Source organism: Micromys minutus (genome assembly GCF_963924665.1).
Source record: "Micromys minutus genome assembly, chromosome: 8".
Taxonomy (NCBI): Eukaryota; Metazoa; Chordata; class Mammalia; order Rodentia; family Muridae; genus Micromys; species Micromys minutus.
Window position 1 is genome coordinate 28,824,750 of NC_137977.1, and position 26,234 is coordinate 28,850,983.

The 26,234-nt window shown below is 42.8% G+C and overlaps 1 protein-coding gene and 2 pseudogenes across 3 annotated transcripts; 1 reads left to right on the top strand and 2 right to left on the bottom strand.

Annotated features, from left to right (window-relative positions):
* Positions 1 to 1,387: 1,387 nt before the first annotated feature.
* LOC308423254 (cytoplasmic protein NCK2-like) lies at positions 1,388 to 2,484 on the top strand (annotated as a pseudogene). Its single transcript has one exon. The product of its transcript is annotated as a cytoplasmic protein NCK2-like (transcript).
* A 5,597-nt stretch (positions 2,485 to 8,081) lies between these two features.
* On the bottom strand, positions 8,082 to 24,516 carry PLAC8L1 (PLAC8 like 1; the record flags this gene model as incomplete). Its single annotated transcript, XM_080920423.1, has 4 exons — positions 8,082 to 8,222; positions 9,369 to 9,505; positions 18,790 to 18,926; positions 24,398 to 24,516. 4 exons carry the CDS (start codon positions 24,514 to 24,516, stop codon positions 8,082 to 8,084), a joined length of 534 nt encoding a protein of 177 aa, XP_080776549.1.
* LOC308423705 (small ribosomal subunit protein uS2-like) lies at positions 13,615 to 18,178 on the bottom strand (annotated as a pseudogene). Its single transcript has 2 exons — positions 18,134 to 18,178; positions 13,615 to 14,443 (listed from the first exon to the last, which is right to left on the bottom strand). The product of its transcript is annotated as a small ribosomal subunit protein uS2-like (transcript).
* Positions 24,517 to 26,234: the final 1,718 nt, after the last annotated feature.

The following is a 26,234-nucleotide window of genomic DNA, read 5'->3' on the forward strand; positions in this document are numbered from 1 at the left end:
CTAAAAAGGCTTTTGACAAAATCCAGCACATGTTAAAAGTCTTGGAGAGATTGAGAATTCAAGGCCCATACTTCAACATAATAAAAGCAATATACAGCAAACCAACAACCAATATCAAATTAAATGGAGAGAAACTTGAGACAATCCCACTAAAATCAGGGACAAGACAAGGCTGCCCACTCCCTCTACATCTACTCAATGTCCTAATTAGACAACAAAAAGAAATCAAGGGGATACAACTTGGAAAGAAAAAAGTTAAGGAATCACTATTTGCAGATGATATGATAGTATACTTAAGTGACCCCAAAAATTTCACCAGAGAACATCTATGGCTGATAAACAACTTCAGCAAAGTGGCTGGATATAGAATTAACTCAAACAAATCAGTAGCCTTTCTTTATATAAATGATAAATGGGATGAGAGAGGAAATAGGGAAGCAACGCCCTTCACAATAGTCACAAATAAAATAAAATATCTTTGTGTTATCTCAAACCAAACAAGTGAAAGATTTGTATGACAAGAATTTCAAGTGTCTGAAGAAAGAAACTGAAGGAGACTCAGAAGATGGAAAGATCTCTCATGCCCATGGATTGGTAGAATTAGCATAGTAAAAATGGCCAGCCTACCAAAAGCAATCTACAGATTCAATGCAATCCCCATCAAAGTTCCAACACAATTCTTCACAGACATGGAGAGAGCAATTCTCAACTTCATATGGAGAAACAAAAAACCCAGGATATCAAAAATAATTCTCAATAATAAAAGAACATCCATCCATCAACATTTCATAACATGTCTGTGTACTCGTTGCACAATCAACACGTTCAGAACTGAAGCTCCACTGAGGTCACACAATGAATGAGTCATGGCCATGGAAACCATTTGCTGCATTTCATAACCCCTGACATTCAGTTACATAAGTCCATACGGGTTGGCAACCAACAGCTTAAGAAACAAAATAGTCGAGGAACCTCTGGGATCAACCTCGTACTTCTGCCTCATGGTAGGGATCCCACGGGCCATGGCGACGACCTCGCCCCGCGGCGCTAGGGGCTACAGCCACTCGTGCTCCAAGCGCCGCTGCGCCCGCTGGACTCCTCTGCCATGTTCTGGCAAAACTTGGACGACTTTGGCGCACCGGCCGCGTCTACGCCGTCCCGCCTTGCTCGTGCCCTGTGCCCCGCTTGCACGCCCGCTAGCCCGTGGTCAGCTTCCTCTTCTATAGTGTCATCTCGGCCCGGCTGGCTTAGGAGCTTGGAAGATCACTGCAGCTTTGTCACCTTCAAGGTGTCCTCAGACAGCAGAGAAACCTCATCTTGTTGAATAGTGCTACAATTTTTCCAGTCACCTCTTGTAACTGCGTGCCAAAGAAGGACTCCATGAAAGATGACAGAAGAAGTCATTGTCATAGCCAAGTGGCACTACACTGCCCAGCAGGACCAGGAGCTCGACATCAGGAAGAACGGGCGCTTGTGGCTACTGGACGATTCCGAGACGTGGTGGCGGGTGAGGAACGCGGCCAACAGGACGGGCTACGTGCCTTCCAACTATGTGGAGCGGAAGAACAGCCTGAAGAAGGGCTCCCTGGTGAAGAATCTCAAGGACACGCTAGGCCTCGGAAAGACGCGCAGGAAGCCAAGTGCTCGGGATGCGTCCCCAGCGCCAAGTACTGATGCTGAGTACCCTGCGAATGGCAGCGGTGCTGACCACATCTATGACCTCAACACCCCAGCCTTCGTCAAGTTCGCCTACGTAGCCGTGTCACAGTTATGGAGAAATGCAGTGATGGCTGGTGGCGTGGCAGCTTCAACGGGCAAATCGGCTGGTTTCCCTCCAACTGTGTGCTGGAGGAGGCGGACGAGGCTGCAGCTGAGGCCCCCAGCTTCCTGAGCCTGCTCCGGGGTACGGCGCTGAGCAGTGGGCAAGGTGCGCGTGGTGCAGACGCTGTACCCCTTCAGCTCGGTCACCGAGGAGGAGCTTCGTTTCGAGAAGGGGGAGACCATGGAGGTGATTGAGAAGCCTGAGAATGACCCTGAATGGTGGAAATGCAAAAATGCCCAAGGCCAAGTGGGCCTGGTTCCCAGAAACTACGTGGTTGTCCTCAGTGATGGGCCTGCACTGCACCCCACGCACACCCCACAGATTAGCTACACCGGGCCCTCAGCCAGCGGGCGATTTGCTGGCCGTGAGTGGTACTATGGCAACGTGACACATCACCAGGCCGAGTGTGCGCTCAAGGAGCAGGGCGTCGAGGGCGACTTCCTCATTAGGGACAGTGAGTCCTCGCCCGGTGACTTCTCCACGTCTCTCAAAGCGTCAGGGAGGAACAAGCACTTCAAAGTGCAGCTGGTGGACAGCGTCTACTGCATTGGGCAGCGGCAGTTCCACAGCGTGGACGAGCTTGTGGAGCACTACAAGAAGGCCCCCATCTTCACCAGCGAGCACGGGGAGAGAGACTCTACCTCGCCCGAGCCCTGCAGTGAGAGCAGCCATTGGCCCCCTCATGCCCCGCCCACTGTGGGCCTTGCTGCCACCTCCGCCTCCCAGAGCCCAGCACTTCTGGCCACCTCCACCCGTGTGGCTTGGATCACCTCTGTGACCCAGTCTGTCCTCCTCTTCAACCATAGCTACCTAGACCTTCACAACCATGCCCACGGCCACCACCTTCCTGCTACGTTCTGGTGGTGAAGGGCAAAGCTACTCACTTTTTTCCTTTTCAGTTGGAAACAGACACACACACACACACACACACACACAGAGAGAGAGAGAGAGAGAGAGAGAGAGAGAGAGAGAGAGAGAGAGAGTACGGAGAGAACGTGTGACCTTGGCGCACACTCTGAGAGCTGTGTCCACGGGTCCTGGGCCGGCTTTTGTTGTTGTTTTGTTTTGTTTTTGTGTCTCCAGGCTCTGCAGGAGTCCAAGAATGTGCAGATAGCAATACTGGAAACCCTGGGGAGGTGGCGGTGAGGGAGCTGCCCAGTGCCTTTGAGGCTGTGCTTGCAATAAAAGAGGGTTTTGGTGAGAGCTGGTCTGCAAAAGAGGGAGGTGGCAACGCAGTAAGAAAGATGCTCTGGTAACTAACCAGGTGTGCCAGCCTCATAGTGCTTTTGCCCTTTGGCTTGTTTGAATTTCACAATTATGTATTTAATTCCCAAAAGTAGTATGTATCTGTAGCTGTTTGTTGACACTAAGAAGAGATGATGGGAAGGGGAGCTACCAATACTTTATACATATGCTATATATATAAATATATATAATATGCGTATATTATATATATATATTATTTGCTTTACAGGGAAATTTTTCAGGGTTTACAAAAGAATTTGTGATTAGTAGTAACAGAATGTTTATGAAGAAATTACATTTTCATTTTTCTTTACATCTGAACTTCTTTACAGTTTGACTATAGAGTCTTGAGATGGCACATTCCTACAATTGAAGAAGGGGTCTTGGGATCCCCTAAACTTGCATACCCAGTTTTTTGAATATTGTAATAAAAAATTACAACAACAAAAAAAGAAAAAGAAACAAAATAGTCAAGCTTATACAACAAAATAATTAAGGAAATAAAGAACTGTGCCCAAGAACCTCAGATTGAAAACCCCAGTACTGCACAAGACAGATTCCACAGAGTATCATGTCTAGAGAAAGACTATTTAAGTACAAACAACTGTGTGTTTATAAAGCTACCATAAAGGCACCCCACTGAAAGATAGTCTATTCTTGCATGAGGATGCATGTGCATGTGTATGCAAAACTATAGTCTAAAATACAATTTCCACACATTGTATAAGGTCTTTTTGAACAATACATCTCCACCCCCTGCCTTTTAAAACATTGCAAAGAATGCTGTTTTTTAAAGGACACAGTACCCTGACAATCAGAGATGACAAAGGAGTACATTGCTTATTTTAAAGTTGGGGATCCTGGTTTGACAGTGAAGTATTCTGTTCAGTCTTCTACTCAGTTCTGTTTCTGAACAACAGTGAGCTCCAGCTGAAGTGTGCTTAGGGGAAAGGGTGGTCTTTCCCAGAAAGTTACCTTCAATGTGATACTAGCCCCTGCAGCATCTGTGAGCCATCTATACCTGAGTCTGAGTAAGTGGGCTGGCCAGGGTTCCATCACCAGAACTCCACATTTGGGAGACATTTTAATTTTATAAATGATGTATAGAAGAGTTGAGGTCAAACAAGCTGTCCATATAAAAAATAGGGGATAAAATGTTAGTTCCCGAGTCAGTAATCATATTTCTAAAGGGACTTGTCTTCCTGGCCCTATTGTCCACATCTCCTGCATTGCCAGAAACAAACATGGCTTCCAACTTTCAACCAGGTAAGCAACAGAAATTTGCTCCATGTTTTCACAAATGCTGTTGTTTTGTTGTGTTGTCTCTAGAAACTGTGTATGGCTCAAATGAAGGGTTTCGTGATGATTTAGCTCATCTTTTAAGCCTGGTTATCCAATAAACCAAAGTATATAACACTCAAGATGAAACATCCTTTCACCCTTACCCTTTTACTGTAGTCACGGTCAAAAGGTGGTGGGGGCAACAGCAAAGGGGAAATGTTTGAATATTATAATAAAGTCAGCCATGGTTTAGTTTATTATAGACTTCTAACTATGAAAGTCCTAATGCCATCTAAAATCATTGCTTCTTATTTCCACATTTGGTCAGGCAGAATGGCGTCATTTAGGTGGAAATGCACCAAGAGAATGAACTTCGAGAAATTTAAACATAAATGCCATAAAGTCTGCCATCCTTGCTTACTTTTTTTAAAATTTAGGATTTACAAGACCAAAGGATATTTTGAGTTAATATGTTTGTAAATAATGTTCGTAACAGGGTGTTACTTGAAAGTCATTATGAAATAGGAAATAAATCCTAGCTGTATAAAATATGTAAGCAGAGAAAAATGATTGCATGGGACACACAAGAGCATCCAAACTTTTCACATCTTTGTTCCAAAAATATTTAGAGTATTCCAGGAATGGAGCTGATGTCCTCAGCTTAGTATGTAAATAGAAGAGTGTTGGGGAGCTTTCTGCTGGCTTATGTCCTGGGTTTGTGATACATGACATTCTGTACAGGTTACTTTGGAACGTCTCTTGCTTGTGCGTTGATATTGCAGTCCCACAGGGAACCATCAGAGCCTTGTTCCACAGTTTGCGTCCTGGTAAGCCGAACATGACAAGCAGGCTGTACCTTCACCGTTGGATAATTTTCAGATTTGTACCACAGATCTCACAGTCTCCATAGATTACAGAGTTGGGAAGTTGGGAAGTTCTTGTCTTGTATTCTCAGGACAGCTGACAGATGGGAAAAAGCCAACAGTAGCACCAGCCAATCTACGTGCCCTGTCCCCTAGGGCCATACCAGGGTCTCTGTTCTGTCCAGCTCACGTGGCTGGTGGGTGCCTGTGGCTGATGTTGTTTGATATCAGCTATTATCTGTCACATGAATGTCTGGTATTGGATAATGATGCTCACTGGGAACACACTTTTTTTTTTCAAGTTTCTTTTCTTGGCCTTGACCTGTTCTTTTGGAGAAAATCATAACTTGGGGCCAGAAGCCATTTCCATTCAGCCATAACTCTGTACTATGTGTGAAGAACTATCCTATAAATTCTGCTTTATGCTATGATCCTATGGTAGACATGTTTTCAGAGCCCAGCGTTTGACTTGCCTAGACCCGTCTCTGATGAAACACTGTTCTCTACTGATTGGAAGAAGCAATTGGAAAGGGAGCCCCTCCGGGAAAGACCCTTTCTATCAGCAGAGAGGCAGATGGCCAGAGTCTTGCGCATGAGCCCCATGTTTGCTTTCTTCAGAACGGATTCATTGTGTGAAAGGGCAGAGCTACCTCCAGGCTTCCTCGCCAAGACTAAGTATTGTTGCCAATTTGAGCCTGTGAAGCCTAATCTGTGTTTTACCACCAAACAATAAAAACAGGTTTATTTTCATTGAGCCATCTTGTCCAGCAGGCCTGCTTTTGTCTGTTGATGGCTGATCACAGCTTCAATATCAACATGGAGTATTTCATTTTCTCCCAAGAGGTCTAGCTCTAGCAACTCCTTTGATCATCCAAAAACGATGTGTGTGTGTGTGTGTGTGTGTGTGTGTGTGTGTGTGTGTAAATGATTAGGGACAGAGACAGGGACAAGTAACACTAACAAGGCTGACCATGTCGAATTCACCTCCGTAAAGAAAGAAATGGTTCAAACAACCTGGGGCCTTGAGAAAGTCACTTGCATTTCCATGGCTCAGACCTCTTGTCTGAAGTGTTCATCGGGAAGAAATGTTGAGGACTGAGTAGCTCAAAATATGCAAAACATCTTTCACTTGTTAATGCTGCACCATTGAGATGGCTCAGTCGGTAGAGACCACAGCTGTGCAAGCCTGAGGATTTGCGTTCAATCCCTGTTACCCACCGGAGGAGGAAACTCACTCCCAAATTGCCTTCCGATCTCCAGAGGTGCCTCATGGCACACAAGCACCATGAGTAAACATGTGACACAACACACAATGACAACAAGAAGCACAATTAATTTTGTTTTTGAAGTTAGCTTTTACCCTTCAGCTTGTTTGCTACGTCCACATACCAGGCGTCCTAGAGACTTATTTTATTTTTAATGATGGCCGTTCTCCTGCCTCAGTCCCCCAAGTGTTGGAATTGTGGCTGCCAATGACCATTCCTATTTAACTGACTCGGTCATCATCTAGAATTTAATTTTAAAAGAAACTTTACAGTCCTGGAGAGATGCCCAACAGTTGAAAGCAGCGGCTGCTCTTACAGAGGACCCACGTTCATTATCCAGTACTCACACGGTGGCTTACAACCATCTGTAACTCCATTTCTGGGGGATCTGATGCCTCTTCTAGTCTCTGTGGGCATCAGACATGCAAATAGTGCACAGAGGTACATTGAGAAAAAACACCCATACGCATAATTTTATTTTATTTTAAAAGAAACTTTACGTCTAGCTGGAGAGATGGCTCAGCGGTTAAGAAACTTTATATGCCAACTGTAAATAGTAAGTTAGTTCAATTTACTACAGGTATAAAATACCAATAGTTCTTTTACTAAGTCCTCGTCTCCCAGCACAGTGCTACATGGCTTGACTTGTTATAACCGCACAGCCCTATAAGGTTGGTGCTACCACCAGCCCTTTAACCATGAGACACAGGAGGTAGCAAACCCACCTTCAGATGCACACATAATAGGTATTAAGACTCTTCAGCTATGTGCCCTTGACCTGGCAAGACCTGGATGGGAGGCATACTCACTTCACAAGGTAGGTGGCTGCTGTACCTTGAGAGGGCTGTCCTATAAATTGCCACAAACTTAAGAGTCTTGAACAACAGAGACTTATTCTGTCACTTTTCAGGAAGAGTTCAACAAGATCACCATGAACTTCAGGCTTTCTTCTTGTATAAGGAAGAGGAATGAGGTGGGGTCAGGGGGGAAAGGCTGTGACTCACTGTTTCAAAGATGATGGTGCTTAGTTTGTCATGCCCACCTGTCACTGATACTTCAAACGTGAGTGGATACAATAGAGTGGTTAAGAGCACTGGCTGCTTCTCTAAAGGAGCCAGGTTCAACTCTCAGCATCCACGTGGCAGCTCACATGTCTGTAACCTCAGTTCCTGGGAGTCTATGGCATTAGTCATGTACATGGTATACACACACACACACACACACACACACACACACACACACAAACACACACACACACACACACACACACACACACACACACACGGAAGCAAAATACACATTTAATTTTAAAAAAGCATAAAAGGATGGCATCAGAAAACTAGGAGAAACGTCAGCTTCCCAAAGCCCAGGGGATAAGAGTACGCATCACTCACCTGGAGAAGGTACTGTGCATGGCTGGACTGAAATAGCAAAGTCAGGAAATACTAATGACCTCAGTGAAATCATAACACAGTAGATAGACTAGTGAGCAAACCATTTATTCTCCTAGTCCAGTGAAAACCTATGGAACACAAAACAAAAGAGCAATCTTTCTGAGATGGCTTGGGGAGGAAGGGATAGGAGAGTGAGGGGGAGGAGGGTGTATCAGACCATGGCGTCCTTGAATTCAGGGACTTCACAGATTTCATAGAGTTGAGTGGTTCTCATTTTGAGTTCTCGGGCCACCTGACAGATGGAGAAAAGCCAGCAACAACACACCACCACACAGTCTTCACAGAGGGTCCCCTAGGGCAAGACCAAATTATACAGGACTGTTTCTGTCTCTAAGAACCTGTGTAATGTTTACTGTTGGCCCATCCCACCCTCTGCTTCCAAGACACCCAAGCACTTAAGTTAACACTTCGGATACTAGGTCTCGCAAGTGACCAGCAGTGGCTGGTCAAGAGCTGTAGTTCAGAGCCATACTCCTTCGGTTTTGACACATGCCTCTTACTGAAATCTCCTATTTTCTTTTCAGTGTCTCTTAGACTCATTGTACTTACCTTTTTGAAGAGGATAATAAAATAAAATGGCCCCCATACCCCATTGTAAAAAGGGATGGAAAGTAAATCTCCCTTCCCTCCCCCAGATCTGGCTGCCACCATCTAACTACCTGCCTAGAAACAAGCATTGGTTATATTTCCAAACAAACTTTGCCAGCCCATGTGTGTGCGTGTGTGTGTGTGTGTGTGTGTGTGTGTGTGTGTGTGTGTGTGTATATGTTTATATATTCCTTTTATTTAAATAGTTACATAAGTCTGTCTTTTTTTATGTAAAAAGATATTTTAGAGAGCATCCCACAAAATATCTGGATACTTTGTATAAGAGAGAAGAGTCAGTCTGTCTGTCTGCATCTGTGTCTGTGCCCAGTAAAAAAAAAAGGTTCCTTTTTGAAGACCATATGTGTCTGTGCATTTTGGCTCTACTGAAAGAAGAGGACCCCAGGGAACCTCCTAAGTAAAGTCTCCATGTGACACAGAGGCCACACTTTAAAGCAGACCTCATGAGTGCATCCTCCAAATTAAGTTTTATTCCATCTGTCATGTCTTGAAGTAATAAGGGCCATATGCATGGTTTTATTTTTGTAGACAGGAGGGGATAGTAGCTATACCTATTTCTATGCATTAAAGCACATCTTGGGAAGTACAGATTGGCCAATGGTTTGACCAAGCCTGCTGACCAACAGTATTCATTACAATTTCTTCTAGGAAATACCCCTTACTATACAGCATTTTACTTAAGTATGAAATTGGTAACCACTTTCACCAATACACCTCTCCCTCCCTCCCTCTCTCCCTCCCTCTCCTATCACTTTGGGAAATCATAGTCTTGAAAAGCATCCAAGTTTTTTTCATAAAGACTGAGATCCATACATACCTCAATTACCCTTACCTGTATCTTATGTCTTTCTCTGGTGCCAATTCTCAATGCAAAGGAAGATCCGGGTAACAGAGGCCAACAAAGACACTCTCCGTAACGCCTGGCAATGTCACACTCCAGACATATGGGACAAAACAGACCCCAGAAACCTGTCAGTTGCACATAAAAGAAAACCAGCATTCTCAGATATTCAGGGAAGAACTTCATATCTTAATTAGATTCACAACTCTGTGCCATCGATTTCAACACTGCATTGTCAGCCTGCAACCAGGGACAGGGAATGAATAAACAATTCTCAAAACTTCACGTTAGAAAATTGCTACTGCCTAGCCACGTCGACATTGTGTTCTTTGTTGAGTATTGCCAAAGCTGAACCTGACACATTTCTGTTAGCACTGGTTATGGTAACTGGTTTTTACGCCCTTGTTAAAATGGTAAGTAATTTTTTAAATAATTGATTCTTGTTGTGTTCATCTAATTTCTGTACTTGACATGGATCTAGAAACTAGAATATTCTTAAATAACAGACATCCCTGGGCTGGAGAGATGGCTCAGAGGTTAAGAGCACCAACTGCTCTTCCAGAGGTCCTGAGTTCAATTCCCAGCAACCACATGGTGACTCACAACCATCTGGAATGGAATCTGATGCCTCTTCTGGTGTGTCTGAAGACAGCTACAGTGCACTCACATTCATAAAATAAAATAAAATAAACCAGTATTTCTTTCTATAATAATGATGGAAATTCTTTTGGATATACACTGATTCTGTTTTCTATTCTTACCAGGATTTTATTCTATTTCCCAGACCAGAGGTTATTCTAATTTTTTGTTAGTTTCACAGAACCATGGACATTTGTCCATTTTAATCTGTAAACTATTAGGTGATTAGACCCATGAGTGTCAACTGGAAATGGTTTCCACTTATTAGTTCATTGGCTGTTAACTGTTGCTATGGGTTGCTACACAGCCTAGATGGACTAACAGGAATTCTATTCTAAAGACGTTTGAGGCCACAGAGCCTTTTGAGAATATAATGGCTGTTGTGAACTTGTTCAGAAGGAAAAAGAAAGTACACACACATGGGCAGGCAAATTGTGTATTCCCTTTCATGGCATTCACAGAGCCACCGAAAACTATTAATGGGCAACAGGTTAAAAGATCCTGACCTGCAGTTTAGATGTTACACCATTTAACATTGCAAGATGACAATCCTGATGATTTCAAATAATGGGGACTATGAACCAACAAAAATGCCATGATGACCAGTTTTGTAAACAAATACTGTCTTAGTTACGGTTATCATGGCTGTGATGAGACACCATGACCAAAGCAACTTGTGGGGTAAGGGTTTATTTGGCTTATGTTTTCAAACAACTGCTTATCACTGGAGGAAGTCAGGACAGGAACTCAAACAGGGCAGGAACATGGAGGCAGGAGCTGATGATGCAGAGCCCATGTAGGGCTGCTGCTTATAGGCTTGTTTCCCCTGGCTTGCTCAGCTTGCCTTATAGAACCCAGGGCCACCAGCACAGGCATAGTCTCACCCACAATGTGCTGGACCCTCTCCCATCAATTACTAATTAAGAAAATGCCTTACAAGCTTGTGTTTACAGCCCAATCTTATGGAGGTATTATCTTAAGATTCTTTCCTCTTGGATGACTTTAGCTTGTATCAAGTTGACAAAAACTATCCAGCATACATTCTTTTTTAAATTTTTTTATTGGATATTCTCTGCATTTACATTTCAGATGTTATCCCATTCCCCCAACTCCATATACCCTCCCCTTCTCATTGCCTCCATAAAGGTGTTCCCTCTCCCAAACACCCTCTCCCACCTCAGCACCTTGGCGTTCCCCTACACTGGGAAAATGAGCCTTCACTGGACTAAAGGCCTCTCCTCCCATTGATGCCTGACAATGCCATCCTCTGCTGCATGTGCACCTGGAACCATGGATCTCTCCATACAAACTGATTGGTTGGTGTTTTAGTTCCTGGGCGCTGTGGTGGGTTTGGTTAGTTGATAATTTTGTTCTTCCCATGAGGTTGAAGACCCTTTCAGCTCCTTCAGTCCTTTCTCTAGCTCCTTCACTGGAGTCCTTGTTTTCAGTCTGATGGTTAGCTGCAAGCATCTTCCTCTGTATCAGTATGACTCTAGCAGAGACTCTGAGGAGACATCCATATCTAGTTCCTGCCAGTAAGCACTTCTTGGCATCAGCAATAATGGTTTAGTGGCTGCATATGGGGTGAATCCCCAGGTGAGGCAGTTTCTGGATGATCTTTTATCCAATCCCTGCTCCTCTATTTGTCCCTTTATTTTCTCCCACGAGTGTTTTGTTCTCCCTTCTAAGAAGGGCTGAGGCATCTACTTTCTCACCTTCCTTCTCTTTTGAGCTTTGTGAATTGTTTCTTGGGTATTCTGAGTTTTGGGGCTAGTATCCATTTATAAGTGAGTACATACCATGAGTGTTCTTTTGTGACTGGGTTACCTCACTCAGGATGATAGCTTCAAGTTCTATCCATTTGCCGAGGAATTTCATGAAGTCATTGTTTTTAATAGCTGAGCAGTACTCCATTGTGTAAATGTACCACAGTTTCTGTATCCATTCCTCTGTTGAAGGAAATCTGGGTTGTTTCCAGCTTCTGGCTATTATAAATAAGGCTGCTATGAACATGGTGAAGCATGTGTCCTCGTTAGATGTTGGAGCTTCTTTTGGGTATATGCCCAGGAGTGGTATAGCTGAGCTCTTGGGCAGTACTATGTCCAGCATATCATTAGATGAGAAGGAAAGGAAGGAAGGAAAAAAGTCTAGGAAGGAGAGAGGAGGAGAAGCAACGGGAGAATAGAGATGGAGCTGGAGAAGGAGGATTTAGATCCAGGTGGTCCTAATTGGCGATAGGTAGATATGAATATTTTTAAGGGTTTCTATAGGTCAATTTGTCTTATCTAGGTGGGCAGTTTATATATTTGCCTATTGGTTGTAAACTTATTGATTGAGAATTTAACATATAGACCTGATTGATATATCATTGATCATTGAGTCATGATTGTACCAGGCTGTGGAGAATGTGAGCAAAGTTCCTGGCTGGCTGAGAGACAGCTGAGAGAGGGCTACTCACACACTGCACAGTAGACAAGCAGCCGGGGCAAGTGGTTCCGGCTCAGTGGCCCACTCGGAGTGAGAGTGAGCGGGGAACCGGTAGCCATGGGTCCTTCTTCCTTCTTACCACAACAGTGCTGTCGCTAGGCCATACGTTTAATTCTACAAATACAGTCGGATAATTGTCCAAAGCATCTGTACCATTTCATAGCCCCTCCAACAACATCCAAGACATCTAATGGCTTGACATCATCACCATCAATTACTATCATCAGAGTTTTTATTTTAGTCATTGTAGTGTGTGTACAGTGTTAGTCACTGCAGCTCCTGGCTCTCCAGAAACACAGGTATGGTAGGAAGCATGTAGCTGAGAGCAAACTGAGTGTAGCTGCAAGTAAGTCTGAGACATTTGAACCTGAATTAAGAAAAAAAGCCCAGGCTGGAGAGATGGGTCAGTGGTTAGAGCACTGACTGCTCTTCCAGAGGTCCTGAGTCCAATTCCCAGCAACCACATGGTGGCTCACAACCATCTGTAAGGAGATCTGATGCCCTCTTCTGGTGTGTGAGTCTGAGGACAGCAACAATGTACTCACATATATAATAAACTAAATAAATCTTTAAAAAGAAATAAAGAAAAAAAATCCTAACTGAAGATATGGATCCATGATAATATGTTTGTAGAATGTACAAGGATTAGTCCTCAGCACTGAAAAATAATTCCCATGCTCATGAGGAGACTCTCCCCAGAACTGACAACTAGTCTGGACAACTGAGAAAACAGCAAAATTTACAGCAAGAACAGAGGGCTCCCAGCATCAGCAACCTTGAATTAGGGCAATTTGAAATCAATGGCACGTTCTGTGAAGATTATCACATACTGTAAATTCCCACAAAATAAGCAATTAATTAAATTTTGCTTAATTGTAAAACTGGCAAATTAAGCACCTGATGATTATGTTTACACGTCTCTGAGCAGAAGCACGCCATAAGGAAGCTGGTTATGCCCTGACGCTTCTGTTCCTCACTGTTAGGACCCACAAGCTTCTTCTTCTTCTTCTTTTTTTTTTTTTTTCTTTTTCTTTTTCAGCTTTTAAGAACTTTATTTTCCTTTCACCTTTTTTCCTTTTGCTCAGGTGTCTGCAGAGCGGCGCAGGACCACTCACTTGGTGGCCTGAGCTGTGGGAGCTGCTGACCAGTCCTCAGTGGCACTCCAGTCTTGTGTGGGGAACTGCTGGGTGGGCACAGAGGGCACCTGCTCACCCTCAGACCAGTCGGCAACCTCAGGCTGTGCAGTGGTGAACTCAGGCGCTGGTGTGGCTCAGTCGCCCTGAAATTCCTCTTTGGTCACACCCTGCTCTTCCTTCTCAACCTCCTCTGGGTCTCTGTAGAAGTGAAGATCAGGCATAACCTCTCATGGGTGCTCACGGGAAATAGTACCTCGCATGCGGAGTACCTCCCAGGCCAGCATCCACCACATCAGACCCACTGAGTGAGCTCCCTTGTTGTTGCACGGGATGGCAATGTCCACATAGTGCAGGGGAGAGTCTGTGTCACACAGAGCAATGGTGGACAGGTTGACATAAGAGGCCTCCGTGAGGGCCTAGCAGTCATCCCTGGGGTCTGTCACCACTAGAAGCCGTGGCTCCCTGAAGGCTGCTTGGATCTGGTTAGTGAAGTTCCCAAGTGTGAAGCAGCCTGCAATGGGAGTAGCTTAGCAGCAGCAGCAAACTTCAGCACAGCTCGCTGGACAGTGTTCCTGGAGATGAAGGTGACATCAGTAGGGTTCTCAATGGAAACAAGCAACAGCTTCTCCTGGGTCCTCTTCAGATTTATGATGTAGATACCGTCACTTTTCCTTCTATAGATGTACTGCTCCATCTGAAAGTCAAGGTTGGTGCCACCTAAGTGGTTCCTGCAACAAAGAATTTGAGGACATCCTCCTCCTTCATCTGCACAACATCAAGGGTTCCAGATGCTGTAAGTTTCCCCTTAAGTTACAAGGGGAATCAAGAATAAAGCTGTATGGACCTGTACCTGGGCAGCACAGAAAGGAAAGTCTGCTTTTTAAAAAATTATTATTAATCTTTCTGTCAGATAGCCATGCTATGTAAGTGTGCTTTTTAGATATTTGTTTTACTTTTCTACTGAGGTGATAAAACTCTATGGCCTCTGTAACTAATAAAAGAAAGCATTTAACTTGTGGGCTCATGTTCTAGAAGGTTAGCATCATTACCCATCATGGTGGGGAGCACGAAGGCAGACAGGTAGACATGAAACTAGAGCAGTATCTGAGAGCTTATGTCTGATCCACAAATAAGAGGCAGAGAGGGAGTGGTATAACTGGGAATGGTATGGACTTTTGAACCCTCAAAAAGAGCTCAGGACCCTAAAAAAAAAAAAAAGAAAGAAAGAAAGAAAGTAACACTTTCTCCAACAAAGCCACACCTCCTAATCCTTTCCAAACAGTTCTACCAGCTGGCATGCCAAAGTTCAAACATGAACCTTTGGGGGACATTCTCATTCAAACCACAATACTTAAACTCAATCACTTTGAAATACAGTTCAGCTGTGGTTTATTTAAAAAAATATATGAAGCCCAAAATTTTATAGCTAATATTCATACAGAGTTTGCTGTGTGCCAAGCTCTCACTGAAAACATTTTGTCTGTATCAGTTCACTTAACCTTCGAAATAATCATAGAAACTAGGCACTTTTAAGGCCTACATGTTAGCTCTCCCCATAACTTGTACAATAGGATCTCAGACAATAGGATTGACTTCAAGGACAACCTGTGATGTACAGAAAATTCCTGGATAGCCTGTTCTTACTAAGACCCTATCTCAGAAAACCAGTTGATGAATAAAATAGATACTCTTGCTACCCACATTTTACAACTAGTTCACCTAGTCTCCAGAATGGCGCAATTCCCCCTTAAGTTTATAACATTACTAAAGAAAGGCAGAGACCAGACTCTTACTATTACATATATGTCCTTATGTTCTCATGTTTTACATTTCCATCCTGACATAACACATGTGGATTTGCATATTCCAGGACAGTATGCTCATTATCACTGGATTTATGCCTGTGGGATGGTTTGACCTCATGTGAATCTTTTCGAAAGAAGCTTCTGGGTCAAGTGTCAGTGCTCTGCCTGGTAAGGAGTGTGCTTGGAGATGAGGATGCTTAGGCTACACTCCAAAAAGAGATGCACAGAATAAAAGAATAGTATCCCTTTGCCGATGGGGGGGGGGGCTTTACAGTGATATCTGAGACCAGAGTTAGCATGTAGAACATAGGAGGGACTCTTATAAATCACATATAAAAGAAGACAGGAAAGAAGAAAATGGCACAGGGCATGAGCAGATAGCCTGCTAAAAATGAAATACCAGTGCCCAACAGTAATGTCATTAGGAAGGCATATTAATACTATCAGAAGCCACTTGCTCCTCACAAGAATACCCCTTTTTAATATATGCTTGGGGACAAAAGTAATAATACATGGATGTGGAAATTGACCTAATCACATTAGATGATAACTTTGCTCAGTCTGGTAAGATTCAAAACCCTCTAATGAATAATTTCACTTATCAGTACCCAGAGTCATGCTATTCAACTGAACACAAAAGGACCTATAAGGATAGTCACTGCAGCACTGTCTATATCATAAAATTTTAAACTATATGTGTATGTCAGCCAGCTAAAGACCAAATAAAGCATGAGTGTGTAACCACTTAGAATTTGGCAAAAGGACTGGAGATATGGTTCCGAGGTTACGCAGCAGTTGTGCAACCATGAGGACCTGAGGTTGGATCCCAGCACCCACATAACAAGTGGCATACGTACCTGAAACACCAGAATTGTGGAAGACAGAGACAGGTATGCTGGGGCTCTAGGTTCAATGAGAGACCCAGTCTCAAAGAATAAAGAGGAGCATGATAAAGAAAGATATCAGGTGCCATCCTCTGGCCTCTGCCCATGCACACTAATGCACACACTCACAGACAAACTGCTTTTCTGAAAGGATGTAGTAAAAGATCAATTAAATACCAATATAGCTAAGTCTCTAAGACTGATTTGAACTTTTTAAAAAATCAAATTGCATAATGGGTATGCCATTGCAAAAGCTTAATACCATTTATGCTTTGCTTAAAGAGTTACGAAGCAATAGTATATATTGCTAATGAATATACAGGTAAACATAGAGAAAAATACCTGGAGGGAAATGTTCCAAATTGATTTTTGTTGTTGGCCTTGTTTACAAGCACAAATTGGTTTTTACAAGGAGACATGGGTACTTTTTCTATAACATCTCATTCATATAAGGTGATTATATCAATGGGTTATTAGTCATATGTTGTCTTCTTTAACAGAGCTCAAGGTCAATAGGGATTTGTGACATACATTCTTTATACTCTTTCTTTATACCTATAAGCTTAGTGGTTATTCCAGCTCCCTCAGCCTACCAAAGCCAAGGCCTACTCTCTCCCATTGTGTGTGGAATGTCATCCTTCTACCTCACAGGCAAGTCAAAACAAAAACAGAAAAGCTGTGGTGTGGAGGCCCAGAGAACAGTAGTAAAGTGGGTGGGAACTTGAGTGCACCACAGTTCAGTTCAGTTATTCCAAAGGAGTCGAACCTTCCAATAATAGGACACCTTAGAGAGTAACAGAGCATGCAGTAACAGTGTTGCCAGTGGGAGTGTGAATTAGTAGTTCACCTTCCAGAAGGAAAGTCACTAGGCAACACCAGGATTTAAAAAGGCATAGTTTGTTTGGTCAGCAAATTTTCCCCATTAGCTATTACCCAAGACAGAAATCTTCATGCCATGCCAAAAATGACATCTGAATAAGCATATTCACACGGCATTGGTTTGAATAAACTACATAAAGGTCCACCAACAGGGGTTCCTGCATAAATAAACTATGGTATAAGGGGATCTATAAAGCAATTTAAGAACTTATCTCCAGATGTGCTTATGTGGTATTCACAACCTAAATGTGTGGTGAAATTAAAACAGGGGTATAAAATAATGCATATTTATAGTCTTTCCATTTGTGTAAATGATGTACACACACGAGTAAAGAAATATGGGGGTAGGAGGGATGCATTAAAATATCCAAGGAGTATAGCTATAGCTACTGTTCTATCCTTTGGTCATCTTTCGTATTTTTTCTGTTTTATAAATAATACTTTTAAAATGTAAAGTATATTTCCTTTTAAATTTTTTTCATAGCCCTTTAAGTATGTGTACTTTATCTGGACTCTTAATGTAAGAGTAGCTGTCTCTGGGAAGAACAGGGTGGACAGAAATCAGGACACAGTGCTTGCTCCTCACGAGTTCTTGGGACCCTAATACATGGAAGCTAAGATACATACTGAGTCAGTGTGCCTTTGCCCTAGATCAGAGGTCAGACATGAAATGAGAACCTCTTGATAACTGGACAAGGGCCAGAAAAGAGCTCAGTCAACAAACGGAGTTTCCTTTCAGATTGTTCTTGTTATAAAAGTGATACATAATTTTCATAGAAATATTAAAAGAGATAATAAAGACTGAAACATGTCAGCCTGCCATTGGGAGACATCTGCTATAAATACTTGTGTTCCTATCCTTCTATACTTTCTAAATGTTTTCACCACCTCCAGATGCAGCCTAGTGAACACAGTTTGGAACTCACTTGGCTTCTTGAATCCAAAATCACATGTAAGCCAAGTGTAACCATCAATCCCAGCATTCAGAAGACAGAGGCAGAGGGATCTCTATGAGTTCCAGACCAGCCAGGGAAATGATGTGAGAGTCCCTTTCCAAAAATAATAAATGAATAAAAATAAAACTGTACACAAATACTTTTTACCATTAAATGTCACTCTCCTACATGACTTTTCATGGCTGTATAATAATTCAGTGGATGGATGCCATATGTCTACCATCCAAAGCATGTCTATAGTAACTAGTGTGGCAGTTTTAATGTCCCTGGCAAACTTTGCAGAGAATTTATTTCATTAAACTAAGCTCCTAGAAATGTAGTTATCAGTTCAATAGTGAATGAGGGAAGCTATTTTATGTATCATTGTCAACAATGAATTTTATCATTAAAAATTGTTTTAAATACCACACTTATCCTATAAATAGATCTACACTGTTAAAAAGCACATTTTTTTTTCCTTCAACTAAGGAGTAGGCCTGAGACACTAGACTAATTGAACTTTTCATAAATCATTTACTCTTTGACCTTGAGCTGGGGTAGCTTTCCCTTGGGGTTGGGGTTGGGGGGTGGAGTGGGGGAAGTGAGGGGGTGGTAAGGAGGAGCTTAAGTGAAAAGGAAACCCGTACAGATTTTTTTGTTTCTGCAGACACTGAAGAGGCCGGTGCTCCAATCCTCACTGGTCTGAACAATGGTTGTGACTGTGGTCTTGCCACTGGCTCCACGGATCGGCTGCTTCACCACAACATGAACTGGCACATGGCTCCTAGAGAGTCAAGGATGATGGTTAACTAGTTAACAAAGGTGCTGCAGAATGATAACCATTAACCAAGACCAAACCAGGCTCTGAGTCTTAATCCAGGCTGACTCCACAGTCTCACTCTTTCAGCCTGCCTTCTCTGACTTTTTTTGGAGGGGTGAATCCCATTGAGAAGCAACCAGTCACTCGAGTTCAATGTCCAATCTACCAGCCCAGTGTTTGCCAGAATTTCATAGTAGTTAAATTCACAGGCCTGAAACAAGGACATCAGATCAGATCCCAGCCTGCCCCTCCATGGGAACATGACCTAGGCTAAGTGGTTTAAGCTCCCTACTTCCTGTCAGTTCAGATGGGTAAACTATTTGATGAGACTTAGTTGAAAGCCTATTGTTAGTGTACTGTCTCCGGAGGGAGCAAGGTGATGTAAGCTATGGCCCAAGAATGATGTGCCTTAATTGAAGAGAGGATGACTAAGTGAGCACCTGGAAACCTGGGCAAGGCCACTGGAGTTCACATATAGACGGCACCAATACAGAACATCCCACAACTGCACCACAAAGTTTAACTCAGAGTTGATTTTCCCTGAAAGGGGTAGATACTTCCACTTTCTGTGACTCTAAATTAGGAAATGAATGCTCAAGGGGGACTAGGCTCCAATAGTGAGGGAGGGGGAGAAAACTACCTCCTCTTTCTGAGGTGGAAAGATTTGCCTGGGTTTCAGCCAGGAAAATGGCACCAGTCAGGTGGTACCTTTTGATGAAGGTAAGCTGCTTCAAGCTTCATGGGAAAGTCAGGTCAACTTGGAGTCAACCTGGGGCCTAGAATGAGTCTGAGCCTGCACAGTGTTGTCATTACCCTGTTGTGTGCCTCTCTTATAGCAAGGCCATGGAGTGTTTGCACCTGATCACTAATGTGCTTTGGGAAATTAAGGAAAGATACTGTCTCTCCTTTACAACAAAACAAACAAGACACAATATCCTTTCCCCAGGAACCACTGTTGCAGTAAATCACCAAGTTCCAGATGCCCTAGAACTGAAAGTAAAACACGTCTGAATGATCATAAATTTTTATTACCCTAGGGAAACCTTCAGACTTGAACCAATAAATCCAGTGAGAGGTTATGATATCATGATATGTCTTCTCCATCACACCAAAGCTGCCTGCTAGAGACAAACATGAAATGTCCCCTACAGACTGTGTTGAAGTTGGCAGTATGATTTGGAGAGGTTCTGGAAACTCTAGACAGTAAGGCCTATTTGGAAGATGTGCTTCATTGGGATCATGCCTCTAAAGACCCATGGCCTTTGTAAGGGCCAGGGTCCACCCTTTCCTCCCTCCCTGCTTCCTATCTACCCTAATGTACACATTTTCTTCCTTCACACATTCCCACCATATGACCCCAACATGAGCCCATAAGCAATGGGGCTTTTAAAAAAAATGGGTTGAAATCTCTGTAACCATAAGCCAAAATATGTCTTCCTTTTAGTTGTGTAAAACATGCATCCTGTCACAGTGACAAGATGTGACAAAGTGACAAAGCCAAAGCATTACCAACCAGGACAGCTCGTTGAAACAAATTCCACAGCCTTGCCCCAGACCAACGGGAGTCTCCAAAGAAGAAGTCCAGAACTCAGTACCACAACAGGTTTCCAGGTAATTCTTAAGCAAGGGTTCTGCTATCGCCTGACACCTTATGCAGTGGGTCTGGAGGTCATTGGTGACTGCAACAGCTTCCAAGTCTTCACCAGCTAAGTGGTGTCCATGTAACAGGAATGGCAAGGAAACAGAACAGGAGGTAGACAAGAAGGGAGGGTGCTTGAAATACAGCAAATCCAATGATCCAGTGAGAGAGAGGATCCTACACTGGCAAACTGCTCAGAACTGTGCAGTGGGTTCCCAGAGCATCCCTCCTCCTTTATCTGTCAGGCATTACAAAGAATACTTAAGGTCTCCTTAGCAATTCAAGATCTTATATGTTCTTGAGACTCAGGGGGAAAAAAGTAGAAAACATAAATTAATGCTAAATCAAACACTAAGTTACCTTTATGTCCATGTCATTGTCAAATAGAACGCATGGATTTTGTTGTTTGGTGCATTTTGGGTTTTGTTTTAGTTTTTGGTTTGTTGTTGTTTCCTTTAAGATTTTTTTATCTGTATGAGTGTTCTATCTGCACATGCACCTGAATGCCAGAAGAGGGCACTGGATCTCATTACAGATGGTTGTGAGCCACCATATGGTTGATGGGAATTGAACTCAGGACCTCTGGAAGAGCAGCCAGGGCTCTTAACCACTGAGCCATCTCTTGGGTCCTGTTTTTGTTTTTGAATCAGGGTCTCACTATGTAGATCTCACAAAAATGAATCTGCTGGCTTATGTTACTACACTCAGCCTAACTCAGAGATAGTTTATTACATTTAAGCTCTCTTGTTTCTCAAAAATTCCCAGAGGTATGGCTGCAGAAAAACAGAAGCCAGTGACTAATTAGTTCCTTGTAATCAGATAATATCAAACCAAACTTGTAAAAGAGCCTTTCATTTGCCTCTCAGATGCCTGGGAAGAAAAAGAGGATTGTAACATGTGTATGGATTCATGTTTCTTCCAGAGTGGGTTAGGAGTTATTCCTGTGGGCTGACATACATAGTGAAATGCATATTGAGTCCCCAGCCCCCAAGGAGGCTGCATATGGAGATGATTCTTAGACTCATAGGAAGAGAGTTCCATGGATCAGAAGAATGGGACCCTGAGTTAAGGGGACCGATGAAGGGAGAGCTCTCTGCTTATATATAGGAAAGACCAAGAAGGCACCCTATGAGCCAGGAGGGGCCTCAGAGACAATGGTCTTCTCCCAAGTCCAGCCTTTAAGCCTCCAGAACAGAACGAATTAGTTCTCATTAATTCCACCTGACTCTGACTCAGGGTTTTTTTTTTTTTTTTTTTTTTTTTTTTTTTTTTTTTTTTTTGTCACAGCCACCGATGAACATTTGAATGTGGTCCTGAAGAATTTTGCTTTTATACCGGTCCTATCCCACCTCCCTCCATGTGAGCTCCTTGTTGCCAGGGGGCACATGCTGTTGTTCCTCTTTGCGTGCCCAGCATCCAGCACATTACTCTAAAACGGAATCCATACACGATAAATATTTGCTGATTGGATCAAATAGATTCACTGTCTTCTTCTATTGTATTTGAGCCTTTCTCAAACCTAGCTCCTCTGAGCTAAATTATGCAACTTGAACTGTGTTCCAATTCTGTAGTAGAGGACATAACTCTCAGGTGTGAATCTGATGAAATAAAAGCAGAGGGCGGCCCAAAAGCTTTCTGCATCTGTCTACACAATCGAAGGCATTTCCTTCTCGATGTGATGCCTATCAGTGAGGCACCCATCATTATGCTGAGAGCTTCAATCATCTCTGATTTTAGTGGAGGGATTTCTGAGGGCTGAGCACCTGGGTAAGATCTTTCCCTGAAATGAACCATTTACAGCTTGCAGTCATAGACAAGAATTTTTCCTTCTATCTTAAAATTATGTGCATAACACCTTTTATCACAGCAAGGAAGCCAATCTTGCATCTACTCCAAATCAAGTAACTGAGAAGGTAACTTTTACTTGTTGGAAAAAAATGTGTGTGTGTGTGTGTGTGTGTGTGTGTGTTTGCCTAGTTTTGAACTCGATAAGACCTAACACTCTAAATCTTTGGTGACTTTATACTAAAAGTTTAGATTTATAGATGCTGGCTCAGATGCTTCAGTTTAAGGTTATTGCTCATCTGTTATGATTAAAATAATGCCAGTCCCTCCCTGTGTACTTTCTCTGTGCTATGCATTTGGTAGTCCCATTAAGACTACAAAGATGACTAGGTGTGACAGTGCACACCTGTAATCTGGCACCTGGGAGAGTACGGCAGGAGAACGGAGACCATCCAGGTCTGCATAGCATAGCAAAAATCTGATCAAAAGAGAGCCAGAGAAAGAGGGGGAGGAGGAAGGGGGAGAGGGGAGGGGAAGAGAGGAAGAGGAATAGGGAGAAAGGGATGGGGAGGGAGAGGGATGGGGAGACGGAGAGGGAGCAAATCAAATCAAGAGCAAGGGGGTGGTTTATCTTATTTTGAGGCTGCTATGGATGAGATGAGAGTAGTTTTAGCTTCTTGGACAGTTTGTCTGTATATGCCCCCCAAGGGATGCTTATGCCACCCTGAAGAGCAGGAACAAGCTTGGCCATGATGGATGTAGCTGATGCCCACAAAGCTATGTTAATCAGAGAGGCTGTCCATTCACAAGAAGAAAGCAGACTTGTGCCCACTGAATTAATTTCCAGTCTAGCTTGGGTACATTCCAGTTCTTTATGTTTAAGAAAGACTCCCATCACTGCCCTCATCTCTGGTTTCATCTTCCTCCTCCTGTGTTTTAAGTACTGTAGCCATGAACATTCAATAATATCATGTGCTTGGTGCATTGGTAGGCACACAATTAATGGCAGTTACCACTAACATATAGCATAGGTATTCTTTGCTTTCCCAAGGAGCAAAGAAGGCAGAGAAATCTGGGTCAGTCTTTGTTTGTTTGTTTGGTTGGTTGGTTGGTTGGTTGATTGGGTGGTTGGTTTTGGTTTTTGGTTTGGGGGTTTGGGGTTTGTTGTTGTTGTTTGGTTTTGGGTTTGGTGTTTTTGGTTTTTAGTCAATATATGGGCTACCCAAATTCCTTGAAATGTGGTTGGGATAACCACTATTTCAGTTTTCCAGGAGAAAGATTTTACTAGAATAGAGAACTTTTGGTACTAAAAGTAAGAGAGTCCGAGAGAGGGTGGGGGGGCAACTCTGCTTGTCAAAAAGCTTTATTTAGTGGAAACGTGTGTGGTGTGGGGGGTGGTATGCGGTGTGTGTGTGTGTGTGTGTGAGAGAGAGAGAGAGAGAGAGAGAGAGAGAGAGAGAGAGAGAGAGAGCAGTCAGTCTCACCTGCTCCTCCTACCTAGTAATGCTGTCAGATTGGTAAACTACCCCATGCCTCCTTCTGGCTTCACTCTGTCCAAACTACCTCTTCTAAGCAGTGAGGCACCTTCCCTAAGTGTTGAATGTCCCCTCATGTTGAGTACATCAGTTTGGGCACTTTCTGCTAACCCTTTAATCAAATTTGCAGTGCTAAGAATTTATTGTGCCTTCTACTCAAGCCTCCTTGTTTACATCAGTTCTGAATTAAAGTCAAAGCTCTGAGATTTTTATATCAAAGGGATGGAAATTACAGGCAGAGTCCAGAAATCGTTTCACTAGGCTAGGATGGGACATTTTAGGTTGACAATGAAGCGGTTCTCTTTAATGCAAACGGGCCTTCTCCTTTCAACAAGCCAAGCACAGTTGCCCCCTTCTCAAGTGCACATGGCCATAGGTAACCCCCACTTTCCCTGCAAGCTGCCATTCTCTCCCTGGCTCTGTTTACAAAGAGATTGGCTAAATGTTCCAACTAACAGCAAAACCTGATGTCCTACCTCAATTTCGAGATTAAATGCTCATCTTCAGAGGACATGGATGAGAAGAGTGGAATGCGTGTGCTGAGCAAGGAAATAGCCTCGAACCACCTGGAGAAATGATGTCCCAGCCAGCTCATAGTGAGACTTGTCTTCTTGTCACCTGGCTATCCTTTCCCTTGGACAAGAAGAAGACCTACTCTAAGAAACTCAGACTCAAACCAAAGGGAAGCATGCCTTTAAAAGAATGTTACCTTGGTATTCTGGAACCCGAGGTCATAGCAGTATGACCAACAATGTATTTTTTTAAAGACAGCACATGCTCAACTGAGGGTCTGTCCTTTTTTTTCTAAGATTGGTGGAGATACACGCTCCTAAGTATTTACCTTGTTAGTGCCGCCAAGCACCATGTCTCCTGTCTTAGAAGCTGCCCTTTTCTACCCTATTAGACAAGGCTCCATCAACAGGACCAGTGAGTGGTTCAATCCTGAAAGAGGACACAATTCCATAATTTACCCAAAAGCAGGGTGAAAAAAGGTCTTCCAGCCTGGGGATTGCTTATCAAGAAAAAGGGGTCTTCAAAGGATTAGGAAACCATTAAGAAAAACTATTGAAGACAGACTATCCCCAACATATAGAAGTATTGAACAGTATATTTCTAACTACAAATGGAGGGAGGAAAAAACCCACGTCATATGTGCCTGAAAAAGTCAAAGGGCTTCATTTAACTCAAATGGGCCTTCTTTTGGATACAGAAGTATCCAAAGTATGTCTTTACAACTAAACATTCTGAGACTGTTTTTTAAAGAGGGTTGTGGAAAGTAGCCTGAACTGAAAGCTCTGGAAATAACATCCAGGAAGGTGTTTCTGAAACAGAAAGCTCTGGAAGTTGTCACAAACTATCATTAAGGGGAATCCTGGAATTTATCAAGTCTCGAAATGGAGCAAACTGAGATAATTTATCTTCAAATGGTGCAATGAAAAGTAATGTTTAGTCTGAATTTCAACAAACCCCTAGACATGTTGCTAATAGAAATACATTCTGAGCCATTTTAAATTCTATTAGTCAAGTGAGACAAAAAGCAAAAAGAAGCAAGCCAATTTAGCCAGATATATTTGAGACAATACTATGTTGGCATTTATTCTTTTTTTTTTTCTTTCTCTTTCTCTTTTTTTAAAGTGTGTGGGTGTTGTGTCTGCATGAATGTTTGTCTCGTGTGCATGTCTGGTGCACACAAGACCAGAAGAGCGTATCAAATCCCTTTGGATCAGAGTCACTGACAGTTGTGACCCACCATGTGATTGCTAAAAATAGAACCAATTTTCTGGAAGAGCAGCCAGTACTCTTAGCCACTAAACCATTGTTCCAGCCCTTCAATCAATATTTTTTGAAGTATTATTGAGACATTTGCATTCTTTTTGCATGCTGAGTCTCTAAGATCTGGAATGTAAACTACTTATAGCACATGGAGATATGATTAAGCTACATTTCAAGTGCTCTGAAGATTTGTGAGGTTAGTAGCAAAACCCCAAAATTGAGTACATCTCTCAATTTACCATAACAAGAAATGAGAGGCACAAATTATTGCCTCCTCTTGCAAATTGAAAATGCAATAAGCATTCCTTTATTACATTCTTTAAGACCTTTCTTAAAGGGTCATGTTCTACCCTACTTTAGATTTTTGTTTTAACATGCAGTTAGTTTTAGACTTTGTGTATAGCATAGCAGTGAACGACTAGAAACTTAATTTATAATACCCCAAGATTGGAATATTTTCACAGTGGTTCTAAAGTTGTAGGTCACAACCTCTTTTCAGGGTTGAATGACCCTTTCACAGGATTTACATATCAGAATCAG